Genomic DNA, 12,914 nt, shown 5'->3' with positions numbered 1-12,914 from the left:
TGGTGGTGACATTTGGAAGGGGGAGAGAAATCTCATGAGAGATGTGTGGGGAATAAGATCATAAAATCTTAAAGTAATGAGAATTTCAATCCTCATTTACTTTAATTTCCTGTTCACCCAGGAGATAGGTCCCACAACATTTGTTCTTTAATATATTGTTATCTAGCTTCTATTTAAAAATTTTTTGTGATAAGCAAAACTCTATCTAAAAGGATGCCCATTTCTTTTTAGATAAACTATTCATTCTTTGTTTTATAAGTATATAATTGTTCTTATATGGAACTCAAGAGGTCTGTGTAACTTCATCACTCCTAATTTTGTTCCCAGAAGTTACACAGAATAAATCTTCTTCATAATACTTCTTTTATATACTTAGACTGTATTGCATATTTCCCCAAAGCCCTCTCTTCTCTGTTTTCTTTAATCATACCTCATGGAAAGTTTTCCAAAACCTTTGGTTATGCTATAGTTTGTCATTTCTCTCCTTAATATGTAAAATATAGAACTGAATTTGGTATTCTAAATGTATTTTTATATGCAAAGAAATTATTTCTTTTGATCTTGACAGTATGCTTCAATTTGTGTAACTTAACATCATGTTATAGTTTTAATTTTTATATCTAAGACTCAAGGAATGCTGTTATAATGAGTAGCTTGCTAATTAGTGAATCAGTGAATTATTCTCTGTAAATCATATACCTAAACAAGACAAGATGGCTAACGTATATAGTGCTTTGATATAGGCAAAGTGCTTTACAAATATTATCCTTACAGCTTGGGAAGTATCTGGTATTATCATCTATATTATAAATGAGTAAACTGAAACAGAGGTTATATGACTTGACCAGAGTCACCCAACTAGTGATTGTCTGAAGTTGGATTTGAAATTTTTTCCACTATGCCATTTAGATGCCTTGAATTGAGCTTTGAAGATACCCAAAGTATTTTTGGAGGTAACAGTGAGGTGGGAGTGAGCCTAATGAACAGCAGTTTGATTAAAATGTAGAGGTTGTAAAAAGGAAAGTAATATGCACTATTTATCCCATAGTTTTTTTCCATGTATGAATGTACCAAGTGATACAGTCATGGTCACATAAAGCAATGGCAGCCTTTGCTCTAAAGGAACCTATAGTGTAATTGAAGGATACAGAACATGTAAGGTAGTGATGACCACTGAGATCCATATTATTCCAGACAAGAATGTTGAGTGGGGCCATAGCCCTCAGGTTGGTTGATTAGATGACAGGGAAGTAGGAATGAAGTAATGCATGGCCAAGTTCAGCCTGAAATTGTGAGTCATATAAGGAGAACAGTCACCATTCAGTATTGTAGCAAACCAGCATGAAATTTCTGAAAGTTCTATTCTCTTTAAATTTCAGCAATTTCCTTTTAACAGCCCTTTTCCTATTTCCTACAAATAAGTTGGTCTCTTTTTTTCCCCTGCTATTCCAAATATTTTAATAAGATTTCTCTGCGAGGCATTTAAAACAATAATGTGTGAGAATAGATTCCATTGGAGAGAGAGAATTCAGAATGTAGGTAGCCATGAAGTTAAAGAATTTTCTTGATTTTGGGCAGGATCTGAGAATCCACTACTTTCTCTTATCAGCCTTGTGTTTCTTGGTAATCTCATATTTCTCTTTCTGTGTCAATATGAAACAGAATCTTTACATCTGAATGGATAGATGTTTGTCGTTCTCAAAGAATATACCAATAGGGGAGGTGATGCCTTGTATTAGATTGGATTTTTAGTGATGGGGTGCTGTGCTCAGTCACCAGCCTTACTTTCTCCCAGAGCCATCCTGAGTTCAGTGGCTAGATATGAATCAGGACAACTGAAGATGGCCCTGGATATGAGACAGGGTTAAGTGACTTGCTCAAGGTCACACAGCTAGTAAGTGTCACGTATCTGAGATCTGTTTTGATGTCCTGTCCTTCTGACTCCAAGGCTGGTGCTCTATCCACTGCACCATCTGCCTTAACCCGAAAGGTTAATCAACTTCTTGTTCCAGTGGCAGTCAGTGAGCCAGAGTAAAATTGTGCCTGGAGTGGCAGTTGGAGAGAATGCTGACCCTGGAGGCAGAAGGACCTGAGTTCAAATTCTGATTCAGATACTTAATAATTGCCTAGCTTTGTGACCTTGGGCAAGTCACTTAACCCCATTGCCTTAAATAAATAAAATATTTAAAAACAAAACAAAACTACCTGGAGTGATGCTAGCCTGAAATTTCCTTATGTGATGACTGACAGGATTTTTGTCATAACTTAGGAGCTTTGTAGGCATATTTTCAGTAGGGTAATACCTCAACATTTTGCAGATTTTTACCACTTAAGTTTCTCCATTTTTATGACCTCCAATTGGTTTTGAGATAGTAGTAGGCTTTCTTCATTTTGATCTGGGTTTTTGTCCACCATCTTGAGAGAAGGGGCTTCTCACTATTTACTACTCTTCTTTTTCCACAGTTATAATTCTATCTCTCTCTTCCCTTTCTCAAACCAAATAGAAAAAGCTGGTTATATTGAAGGTCCCTTTATTTCTTTCCTCTTGTTCACTTCTTATTCCATTGGAGTAAAAAGTAGAATTCATTATCTTTCCACTTGTCAATTTTCCCTTGTCTTTCTAGTGCAGCACTATCCTTCTAAATTGTTTAGGTTCAGATTCACATACATGGTGTGATTCTGAATTTCTCAGATTTCATTATCCCCAATAATCCAGCTATTTACAAATTTTTCAATATTCTACTATCCCCCCCCTTCTTTTCTGTCTCCTCCCCATTCTTCTCTCTCCCTCTGACCACTTAGGTCACTTCCAGTTCACCTTTTGACTATCCAAATAGTTTTCTAATTGGTGTCCTTGCCTTGTCTCTTCTCAATCTAATCTGACCTCCATTTTCCTAATGCATGGTTACTGATTAACTGGATTGCTCTTCTACTCTTCTGTGACTCCCATTTGAACTCTCTAAGTTCAAATATAAATTCCTTTGTTAAGTATTTAAGTTCCCCCTGGTGTAGCCTACCAATCACACCAGATAAGCAAAGGAGAGTAAATGCAAAATATACTACCATATTCTCATTTTTTTTAATCCATTCTTCTGTCCTTCCAGGAAACTAAAAGCTGGACAGACCCACCTAGGATGTGAACTTCATTTTATTTTGTTGTCTTTGCCCTTATATGCCTTAAATTTTTTTTTATTATTTTCAGTTCCATTAATTATGTTTTTGAGTTTCTCCTATCTGAACAGCACTTTCTAAATGTTTATATGGAATAAAACATAAATGTAATATATGGTTTCAAAGAGTTTACATTTTAAATAGGAGAAAAGAAACATGTAAATGAAAATTTTTCCAACATAGGATTAAAAGATGGGGGGCAGAACATATAGTAGTGATACTAGCAAGTGACGATGTCATGACTAGAATATTAAATCAGCAGAGTGGAGTAGTGCCTCAAGCCTTTGATGGAAACCATCAGTTTGTTTGTGAATTTGCTTGAGTTCAAATCCTGCTTCTAGTACTTAGATTGGACAATTCACTTATCCTCTTATATTCTCATTTCTTTATCTGTAAAATGTCCCTTGCAAGTCTAGTTCTATGGAGATAGATAGTGAACTGGACTTCAAAGGATAGATTAGATTGGATTAGTTGATAAAAGCAATAACTATTCCATATTTAGAAAAAAGATAAGGAATATAATGGAAAATGAACCTGATATATCCAAAGAACCTTGTTATAGAGACTTTTAAGGAGGAGATGACAGGTACACAAAGACAGTTTATACTGAACTTTGGAAGAGAGGTTTGAGACAATTGGATTCTAGGCTGAGGCTCTAACAAACCACTAAAGATTTTTGGATCTGGAAGCAACATGACAAAATCAGTATTAATAAATAAATGATTCATTTGACAGTGTGCACAGCAGATTTAGGGAGAAAGAGAAAACAAGAGTGAATTAGAAAGATAATTAGGGTAATCTCTACATAGTGGGCCTAAACTCAAGTTATGATCTCAGAAATGAAAAAGAGCAAGCAAATATAAAACAGGACAGAATTTAGTGATTGAGAGATTGAGAGGGAAATGTTTAAAAATGACTCCAACATAGATCTGTTGCATTGGAAAAACATATATAATAGGTGGGAAGGGTAGTTATAGTGCTGGGCCTAGAGTTAGGAGAATTTGAGTTCATATGTGACCTCAGACACTTAACTAGCTGCCTGAACTGGACAAATCACTTAACCCTGTTTGCTTTAGTTTCCTAATCTATAAGTGATCTGGAGAAAGAAATTCCATGAGGAGTCAGACACAAGTGAAATGACTGAATAGCAATGAACAACAATATTCTCTCGTGTGAAACCAAATCAGAAGACTATTTAGCTACAAAAAAAGTCTGAAAGTTTTAATTTTCTTGAATACTGCAGGCATGTCTGCTACAGACAGACAGACACACACACACACACACACAAAATAAAATGGAAAAAAATCATACTTCCTGTTCTTTATTTTACTGAATTCTATATTTTAAAGATAGAATGCAACCTGGAAATAGTTAAATTAATTGGAACATGGAATGTTTGTTTGAAGGAGTCAGTAATGTAAAAGAGAAAAGGCAAATTGGATTCATAATGTAAGGCATTTCATGAAATCCATGCATGAAGTTAAAATATGTCTCAGGACAATCTATAAAACTCTCAATGAAATTTAGAAATTACAAGAGCATGAAAAAATAGAACTTTTAGTAAAATAGCAAGGATATAAAATATACTATAAGAATTTTCAGTATTCCTATATTTCACCAATAAAAATGAGAAGTGATAAAATGCCACTTAAAAAGTGCAAATAGGTATAAAATAAGTGGCAATTAAGGTACATACAATTGTAAAATAATTTTTAGAAAAATAATGTACCACAATTAGAGGGGGTTTCAATGTTTTAAGCCTTAGAAAGATGAAAATATTTCTTTGATTTATGCATCTAATATCATAGCATTTCAGATCTAATTGACATATTTTACAGTATTAAAGTAAAGAACCAGATTCATATAAACAAAGAAATCCTCAAGAATATAAAGATTATGAATGAAAATAAATAAAGAGAAGATATTTGCTCTTCCACTTCAGATTACACTTCAGTTATTAAAACTTTCTGGTCTGAGATTAGAAAAAGAGTCACTGGGTCAGGTTAGACAGTGTTAAATTAGAACCACTGTCATTCTGTAGTGGTGGATCACAAAATCCTTGCAAAGTTTTCAACCAAAATTATTAGAAAAACTTAGTGATTAGAAAATGGGGGCATGATATCATCTTTGATCATATTACATAATAAATTCTAAATGAATACATTTTCCAAAAATATTTTAAAATTTCTAAACTAGTTCTTCCATACTGAGAAATTTACATTCTAAGTTAATGTTCTTGGTTTTTGTTTTTTGGAGCTACTTGATTTTTTTCTATAAATTAAATTTTAGAAGAAGTTAATAATCATTAATTATACTTTAAGTGTCAATGTTATAAAATCATGAAAGCTTAGAAAACTTTTGTTGTTGCTCAGTCACTTCTGACTCTTTGTGTTCCCATTTGGACTTTTCTTGGCAAGGATACTTGCAGTGGTTTGTTATTTCCTTCTTCTATGAGTTAAAAGTAAATAGAGGTCTTGCCCAGGTTTACAGCTAGTAATTGACTGAGGTTTTTTGTTTTTTGTTTTTTGTTCTGGCAATTGGGGTTAAGTGACTTGCCCAGGGGTTGACAGGGCTAGTAATTATCAAGTTTCTGAGGCCAAATTTGAACTCCAGAGCCTTTGCTCTATTCATTCTTCCTTCTAGGTGCTCCCAGAGAGCAGCTAACTGCCTCAAAGGGGATGTTGGAGATTATCTAATTTAGTTTTTCTAATTTTCAGGGTAAGGAAATTGCCTAGTAAAGTTGTGTCTAGCCAATGACACATGGTAGTAAAAACAGAATCAGGATTTTATTCCAGTTCCTTTAATTCTAAAATCAGTTTTCTTTCTACCTTATTTCACTACTATCAGTAAAGCTTTATTTATTATGTTTTTGAGAATCTTTAGCAGAAGACTGTTATTTTGGTTTTTGAAATACTTATAAAGTTACTGTTTCCTGCTATTTAAATCTAGCTTTTAGTGGGAAGGGCATTAGGGCAAGGCCTTTCTGCATTTTCTTAATTTCTGGCAAGGACCCTATCAATCCCTATGTATAAAGTTTTCTGATTAATAATAAGAGTTAGTAAAATTTCTAATTTTGTTTGTATTTGGGGAGGGATGAGTTAATAAGCATTTCTATAGTACCACCTATGGTAGGCGTTGTGCTGAGGACTTCACAAATATTATCTCATTTGATCCTCACAGCAATTATGCAAGTTAGGCAGCATTAATATTCCTCTTTACAGTAGAGGAAACTGGGATAAACAAAGGTTAAAAGACTTTTCCCAGGGGTCACACAGCTAGTAAGTGAGGCCGAATTTTAATTCAGATCTTTCTGACTTCACTTTGTACTGTAACACTTAGCTGTTTCTATAGGTTTCCTTTGACTTAATAAAACCAAAAACGTGGAAAACACAAAACAGACAGAATAAGGAGGTACACCGACAACAGAAAATATATTAAAACAGTCAAAGGATTACCTTTTATTTCCCTTTGGGTTGAATCTATGCACATATTTTTAGGGAACACATAACTTGCTTAATAGAAATAAAGTTATATTTTATTTTAGATAATTTTGGTCTTATGTTCCTATTGTTATTCCTGATTTAAATAAATGGTTTTTAGGATATCTTTGAGGTCTAAAAAATTAAGACTTTCTCCATCAAAATTTGCCTTTCAAATGCCTGAGGAAATTTAGTAGATAGCAATGCAATTATAATCATTCAGTATTCTTTGTCAACAGCACTGAAAAGAGACGCAGGGAACAAGAAAATAAATATTTAGAAGAGCTGGCTGAGTTGCTGTCTGCGAACATTGGTGACATTGATAGCCTGAGTGTAAAGCCAGACAAATGCAAGATTTTAAAGAAAACAGTCGATCAGATTCAGCAAATGAAAAGAATGGAACAAGGTAAAACTGTTGTTTTTCTAAAAATACTTTTTAAAAAATTCTGAATTTATACCCTAGATGAAAAAATATTATAGAACAGGATATTATATGTAAAACTGTGAATCTTTTTTATTTAGTTCTTGCTATCTTTTTCAAGTATATAATAAAATCAGTATGTAACTTTGAAAGCTGTCTTATCTATGTTTCATTCTATTTGCATTTTCATTTCTGGAATCTTATCCATAAACTATCCCTTTTCTGGCAGTTGAAAAGTTAAGCAAACCCATTACATATAATCAAGAAAATAAGTTTCTACATTGATCATACTTGAGTCCTATCTTTAACAAGATGTATATACATAGTATGGTTTATCATTGATCTTCTGGAATTGTGGATGGTCATTAAATTGATAAAAATTGTTAAATATTTCAAAGCTAGTTTTCTTTACATTGTTTTGTTAGCATACATATATGAATATATATATATATATCCTTTTCCTTTGATTTCTTTGATACAATAGCTTACTAGTGATACTCATTGTTTTCAAAAGGTATTTAAGCAGGAATTAGTTTGGAGGGACAATATCACTTTTTCAAAAACTGGAATACCATAAAATAATTTAGTTTGTCCTAGAAGTATTTAATTTAGATAGGAATCTCTTTTTATAATTTACAGAAAATTCTCTGTTATTTTGCAGGCAACTTGCAAGGACATTTTATTCTGAAGGGTGATTTAATTTTTAAAGTGCATTTTATTCAATATTGCTCTACATGTGTAATGATATACTTTGACAGTGAAGATGTTAAATCATTAAGCTGATTTTATAAATCAGGAAAGTTGTGGCATAAATATCTCTTGTCACAAGTATGACTATAGTTAAAATTGATAAGAAGCTAGATAGCTTCATTATCTTTAAGAATACTACTAAGCACTTAAAATTAATCTTATATATCAGAGCTCTATAATATAGTTTTAAAGAGCTTGTTCAAACTTTTAAAAATACAGATGCCATGTTTACAATGTTTTTCCTAAAATGAAATAAATAAAAGTAAATAGAAAAGGAGAGATTGAGAAAATCGATGATAGTTTGAATACTTCAGAAATGTTTTTCTTTCATTTGTTGGGAAAGAAAAGCTTGATTTTTCTTAACCTTTGAAATCCCCAGCATTGAAATTGACTTGAAAAAAAAGGATGAATTATAGCTATAAAAGCATGTCCTCCAATTTTCATGCGATTATTTTAAAAAGTAAATCATTAGTTATGCCAATTTTGTGGTAAAAGTGAAATCTCTGTAATAGGTTAGACTAGTCTTTTTAGGGACAGAGAGACCATTGGACTTCTTGCCACTTGTGTAAAATACCCACTCTAAGAGGAGTTGATAACAGACTTTACAGAATTGCTGTTATCTTTCAGGGAATGTTCTCCATGATATTGTGTAGCTAATGTGATAGTTATTGTGAAATGACATGGAATAGCATTTCCTTGTAATATCATTTTTAACTTTAGAATCATATTACTCTTTTAATTCCCTTTTGTCAGTAAAGTTTGTATTTAAGTGCCAGTTTATATTCTAATCCCTGAACTTCAATCTCTAGACTGGCTCATCTTCTTGACACAGAAGTTATTATTTTACCTGGGGAGGGGATAGTTGTGGGTTACTTGTATTTATTTATTTATTTCCTCAAATATTTCCCAATTAAATGTAAAAAAAATTAACTTATTTTATCTTTAAGAAGTCAAGAAATAGGATATCATTTGTACATGTGAAGTTACATAAAACATTTCTATATCAGTGATGTTACAAAAGAAAACACAGGAACCACTGTTCCTTCTGCTTCCCTCTACCCAAAATACACCAAGAAAAATCTCTTCCATTTATTTCCATATATTTTTTATTTGTGTGAAAAGTGTCTTATAATTGTGTTCATATAATCCTTGAGTTTGTCTTAGTAGTTAGAATCCCAAGTATTTTATAATCGTCTATAATTAGTTTAAATCAGTTTAAATTTTGCTGTTCAGTTTTGTTCATATTATAGTTTTATATAAACGATTTTATAAAAATGATTTATGTGGGCATATTTTATATCTTTCATCTTAAGCAATGGTTTCAATGGCTTTTTTCATTGATTCTTTACCTTTCTTTAAATATAGCTTCATATTGAATAGTGGGGTTGATAATGGACATCCTTGCTTTATCCCTGATCTTGCTGGGAAGGCTTCAGCTTTATTCTCATTACAGATAATCTTGTTCTTCATGTTAGATAGATACTACTTAACACTTTAAGGAAAAGGTTCATTCTTATGGTTTCTGGTGATTTTAATGGGAACAGGTGTTGTATTTTACATAGATTTTAGTTTTATTGGCATATGATTGAGGAAAATAACTTCTAATAATTGTATTAATTTCATTTTTTTATTAGTGCTACATTTAGCCTTCTCATTTTTTAATCTGAGTATTTTGGTTCTTTTTTAAAAATCAAATTAGCCAATGGTATATCTGTTTTATTTTATTGTTTAATAAAACCAGCTCCTACTTTAACTTAAAATTTTATTAATTTCTCCTTTTATTTCCATTTTGATATTTGGTTGGATTGTTTTTAATTTGTTCTTTTTGAAGTTTTTTTTTTAAGTTGCATATCTGATGAATTGATCTTTCTTTCTCCCTTTTATTGAAGTATGCACATAGAGATGAATTTTCTCCTACACTTTTACAATCCCCAGATTTTTGGTATGTTGTCTCATTATTGTTATTTTTAAACAAAATTATTTTTATGATTTGTTCTTTGGACCATTCTTTAGGATAAGTCTAGTTTGCAACTGATTTTTAGGCTTCCACAGCCCCTTATTGAATTTAATTTTTATTGCAATGTGTCGTGAAAAGTATTCTTTTTGGGGCAGCTAGTTGGTGCACTGGCCCTGGTGTCAGGGGTTCAAATCTAGTCTTAAACACTTAATAATTACCTAGTTGTGTGGCCTTGAACAAGCCACTTAATCCCAATTGCCTTGCAAAAACTTAAAAAAAAAAGTGTTCTTTAAAATTTTCTTTTTTGCATTTGTTGTGACATTGTAATGTCATAATACATGGCTAATTTTTGTGAAAATTTCATGCACAGTTGGGAAAAAAACTATACTCATTTCTTTTCTCATTCAGTTTTCTTCAGAGATCTATCATATTCAACTTTACTAAATTTCTATTTATTTCATTTCCTTTTTATCCTATTTCTGTAGTTTAACTATTTCCTCTTCCATTTCGCTTAAAAATTGGCATGCTTTGCCAATCGGTGAATATATTTACTGTTTACTACTATTTATAATATTTACTATTGTCTGTGGTGCCTGGTAGCAAAATCTCATTTAATTAGGTCGATTTTTACTTTGCTTTATCTGAGCTCATGGTGCTACCCCAGACCTTTTTACATCAGCTGATTTTACTCCAACCTCTTGTTTTCTCTGTTCCCCTGTTTCATACATGTTTCTTATAATCAACATATTGTAGGATTCTGGTATCTAATCTATCCTTATGTTTTTGGTGAGTTCATCCCTTTTGCATTCAGATTACCTTGTATTTCCCATCATCCCACTTTCTTCTGCTTATCCTGCCTATCCTCTGTTTTGCTAATGATCCAGAATTTTTAATGCAATAAATAAAGGATTATTTTGTAATGATTTGGGGGATTAAGTACTTTTTTTTTTTAAGAAATGGAAAACAAGGGGTGACATGTACACATCTGTGCTTTAAGAAAATCACTTTACTGGTTGAATAGTGGATTAATTAGAGTGGGAAAAGTCTTGAGGTATATAGACCCATCATCAAACTATTAAAAAAGAGTTCATGGGGCAGCTAGGTGGTGCAGTGGATAGAGCACCAGTCCTGGAGTCAGGAGTACCTGAGTTCAAATCCACCCTCAGACACTTAATATTTATTTAGCTGTGTGGCCTTGGACAAGCCACTTAACCCAATTTGCCTTGCAAAAACCTAAAAACAAAACAAAACAAAACAAAAAAAGAAATGGAAAACATGTTGTGCAACAAAAGGAAGCTCTGGAACATTATATGACCAGTCAGGATTTTGATTTCCTATGGCTAAAAGTGTTGCCTGGGAAGTACTTAATATTGAATAATGGGAAAGATCTATGGGATTAATGGGTTGGATACTGGAGGAACACAAAGTAAAATTAATGTGGAATCAAATTTGCATTGGATTTTATTGATAGCCATGTCAGTATAAGGAGAGTGAAGTCATTGCATATTAGGCATTTAGAAATAAAGGTCTTGAAGGCAAAAATGCAGTTAAATGTTATTGAATTACAGATGAAATTGGGAAACAATATTTACAACTAATGATTCTGACAAAGGACTCATTTCTAAAATATACAGAGAACTTGAGTCATATTTTTAAAACAAAAAGCCATTCCCCAATTGACAAATGGTTAAAGGATATGCAAAGGCAATTTACAGATGAGGAGATCAAAGCAATCCATAGCCATATGAAAAATTGCTCTAAATCATTAATTATTAGAGAAATGCAAATTAAAGTTTCACCTCATACCTCTCAGACTGGCCAATATGACCAGAAAGGATAATGATCATTGTTGGAAGGGTTGTGGGAAATCTGGGACACTAATACATTGTTAATGGAGCTGTGAACTCATCCAACCTTTCTGGAGAGCAATTTGGAACTATGTCCAAAGGGCAACAAAAATGTGCATACCCTTTGAGCCAGCAGTACCACTAATGGGTCTATACCCTGACAAGATGATGAAAAAGGGTAAAAACATCACTTGTACAAAAATATTCTTAGTAGCCCTGTTTGTGGTGGCAAAGAATTGGAAATCAAGTAAATGTCCTTCAATTTTGGAATGACTTAGCAAACTGGGTTATATGTATGTCATGGAACACTTTTGTTCTATTAGAAACCAAGAGAGACAGGATTTCAGGGAAGCCTGGAGGGATTTGCATGAGCTGATACTGAGTGAGATGAGCAGAACCAGAACAACACTGTACACCCTAACAGCAACATGGGAGTGATGATTAACCTTGATGGACTTGCTCATTCCATCAGTGCAACAATCAGGGACAATTTGGGGCTGTCTGCAATGGAGAATACCATCTGTAGCCAGAGAAAAAACTGTGGAGTTTGAACAAAGACCAAAGACTCTTCCTTAAGGATATGATTTTTCTCTCATCACACTTAATTTGGGTCAATATACAACATGAAAACAAAGTAAAGACTGACAGTGCTTTCCATGGGCAAAGGGAAGTAAGATTGGCGGAAAATTGTAAAACTCAAATAATATCTTTAATAAAAAACAAAGAAAAAAAGAAAGTTACTGATGAAAGAGGCTGTGCTAATGAAGATAGAGACTAGTTGATTTCAAAGTATGATTTCTGAGTGTTTTGATAGTTAAAAAAAAAACCAAGCCACTGCTGAGATTGTCTATAAAAAAGAAAAAAGAGGACCAGGACTGATGATGAATGGAAAAACAGAAAAAGTGTTAAGAGTATGAAGATAGCCACAATCTTATTCTTTTATTACTACTTTGCAACTTCCCTGGGGAGTAACTGCCTCTGTGAAGGAGCTAAGAGATACTAAGGGGCTTGTACAGTAATTGTCAAGATGTCTCCTTTATACTTTCTCATAATTATTAACTAAAATTAGCCAACATTACTTAATTAACTTTATAGAAATAGTCATTTACTCAGGTGATAAATGAAAGACTGTTGGTACAATTTAGCGTCTTGAACTGGGGGTAAATTCTTTCCCATAAGTACATACAGTCTTGGATAAATTAGCTTTAACCTTAGAGCACATGATATGGAACAGGGTAACTCAGGATTGCTGTTAAGTCTCTTTTCTGGGAGTTCCCTTTTTCCCCTTC

At 32.8% G+C, this 12,914-nt stretch overlaps 1 protein-coding gene across 10 annotated transcripts in view; it reads left to right on the top strand.

The window, feature by feature from the left end:
- Positions 1-12,914, top strand: part of NCOA1 (nuclear receptor coactivator 1) — a 216,921-nt gene that overhangs the window by 94,206 nt on the left and 109,801 nt on the right. For all 10 annotated transcript variants that reach the window (XM_074209970.1, XM_074209969.1, XM_074209972.1 and 7 more), the window contains one exon: positions 6,890-7,056. In XM_074209970.1, the coding sequence (XP_074066071.1) occupies positions 6,890-7,056 (167 nt within the window). The remainder of the gene's footprint in view (positions 1-6,889; positions 7,057-12,914) is intronic.

Source organism: Macrotis lagotis, chromosome 1 (genome assembly GCF_037893015.1).
Source record: "Macrotis lagotis isolate mMagLag1 chromosome 1, bilby.v1.9.chrom.fasta, whole genome shotgun sequence".
Taxonomy (NCBI): Eukaryota; Metazoa; Chordata; class Mammalia; order Peramelemorphia; family Peramelidae; genus Macrotis; species Macrotis lagotis.
Note: the sequence above shows the minus strand (reverse complement) of the source record. Positions and strands in the feature narration are given on the sequence as shown.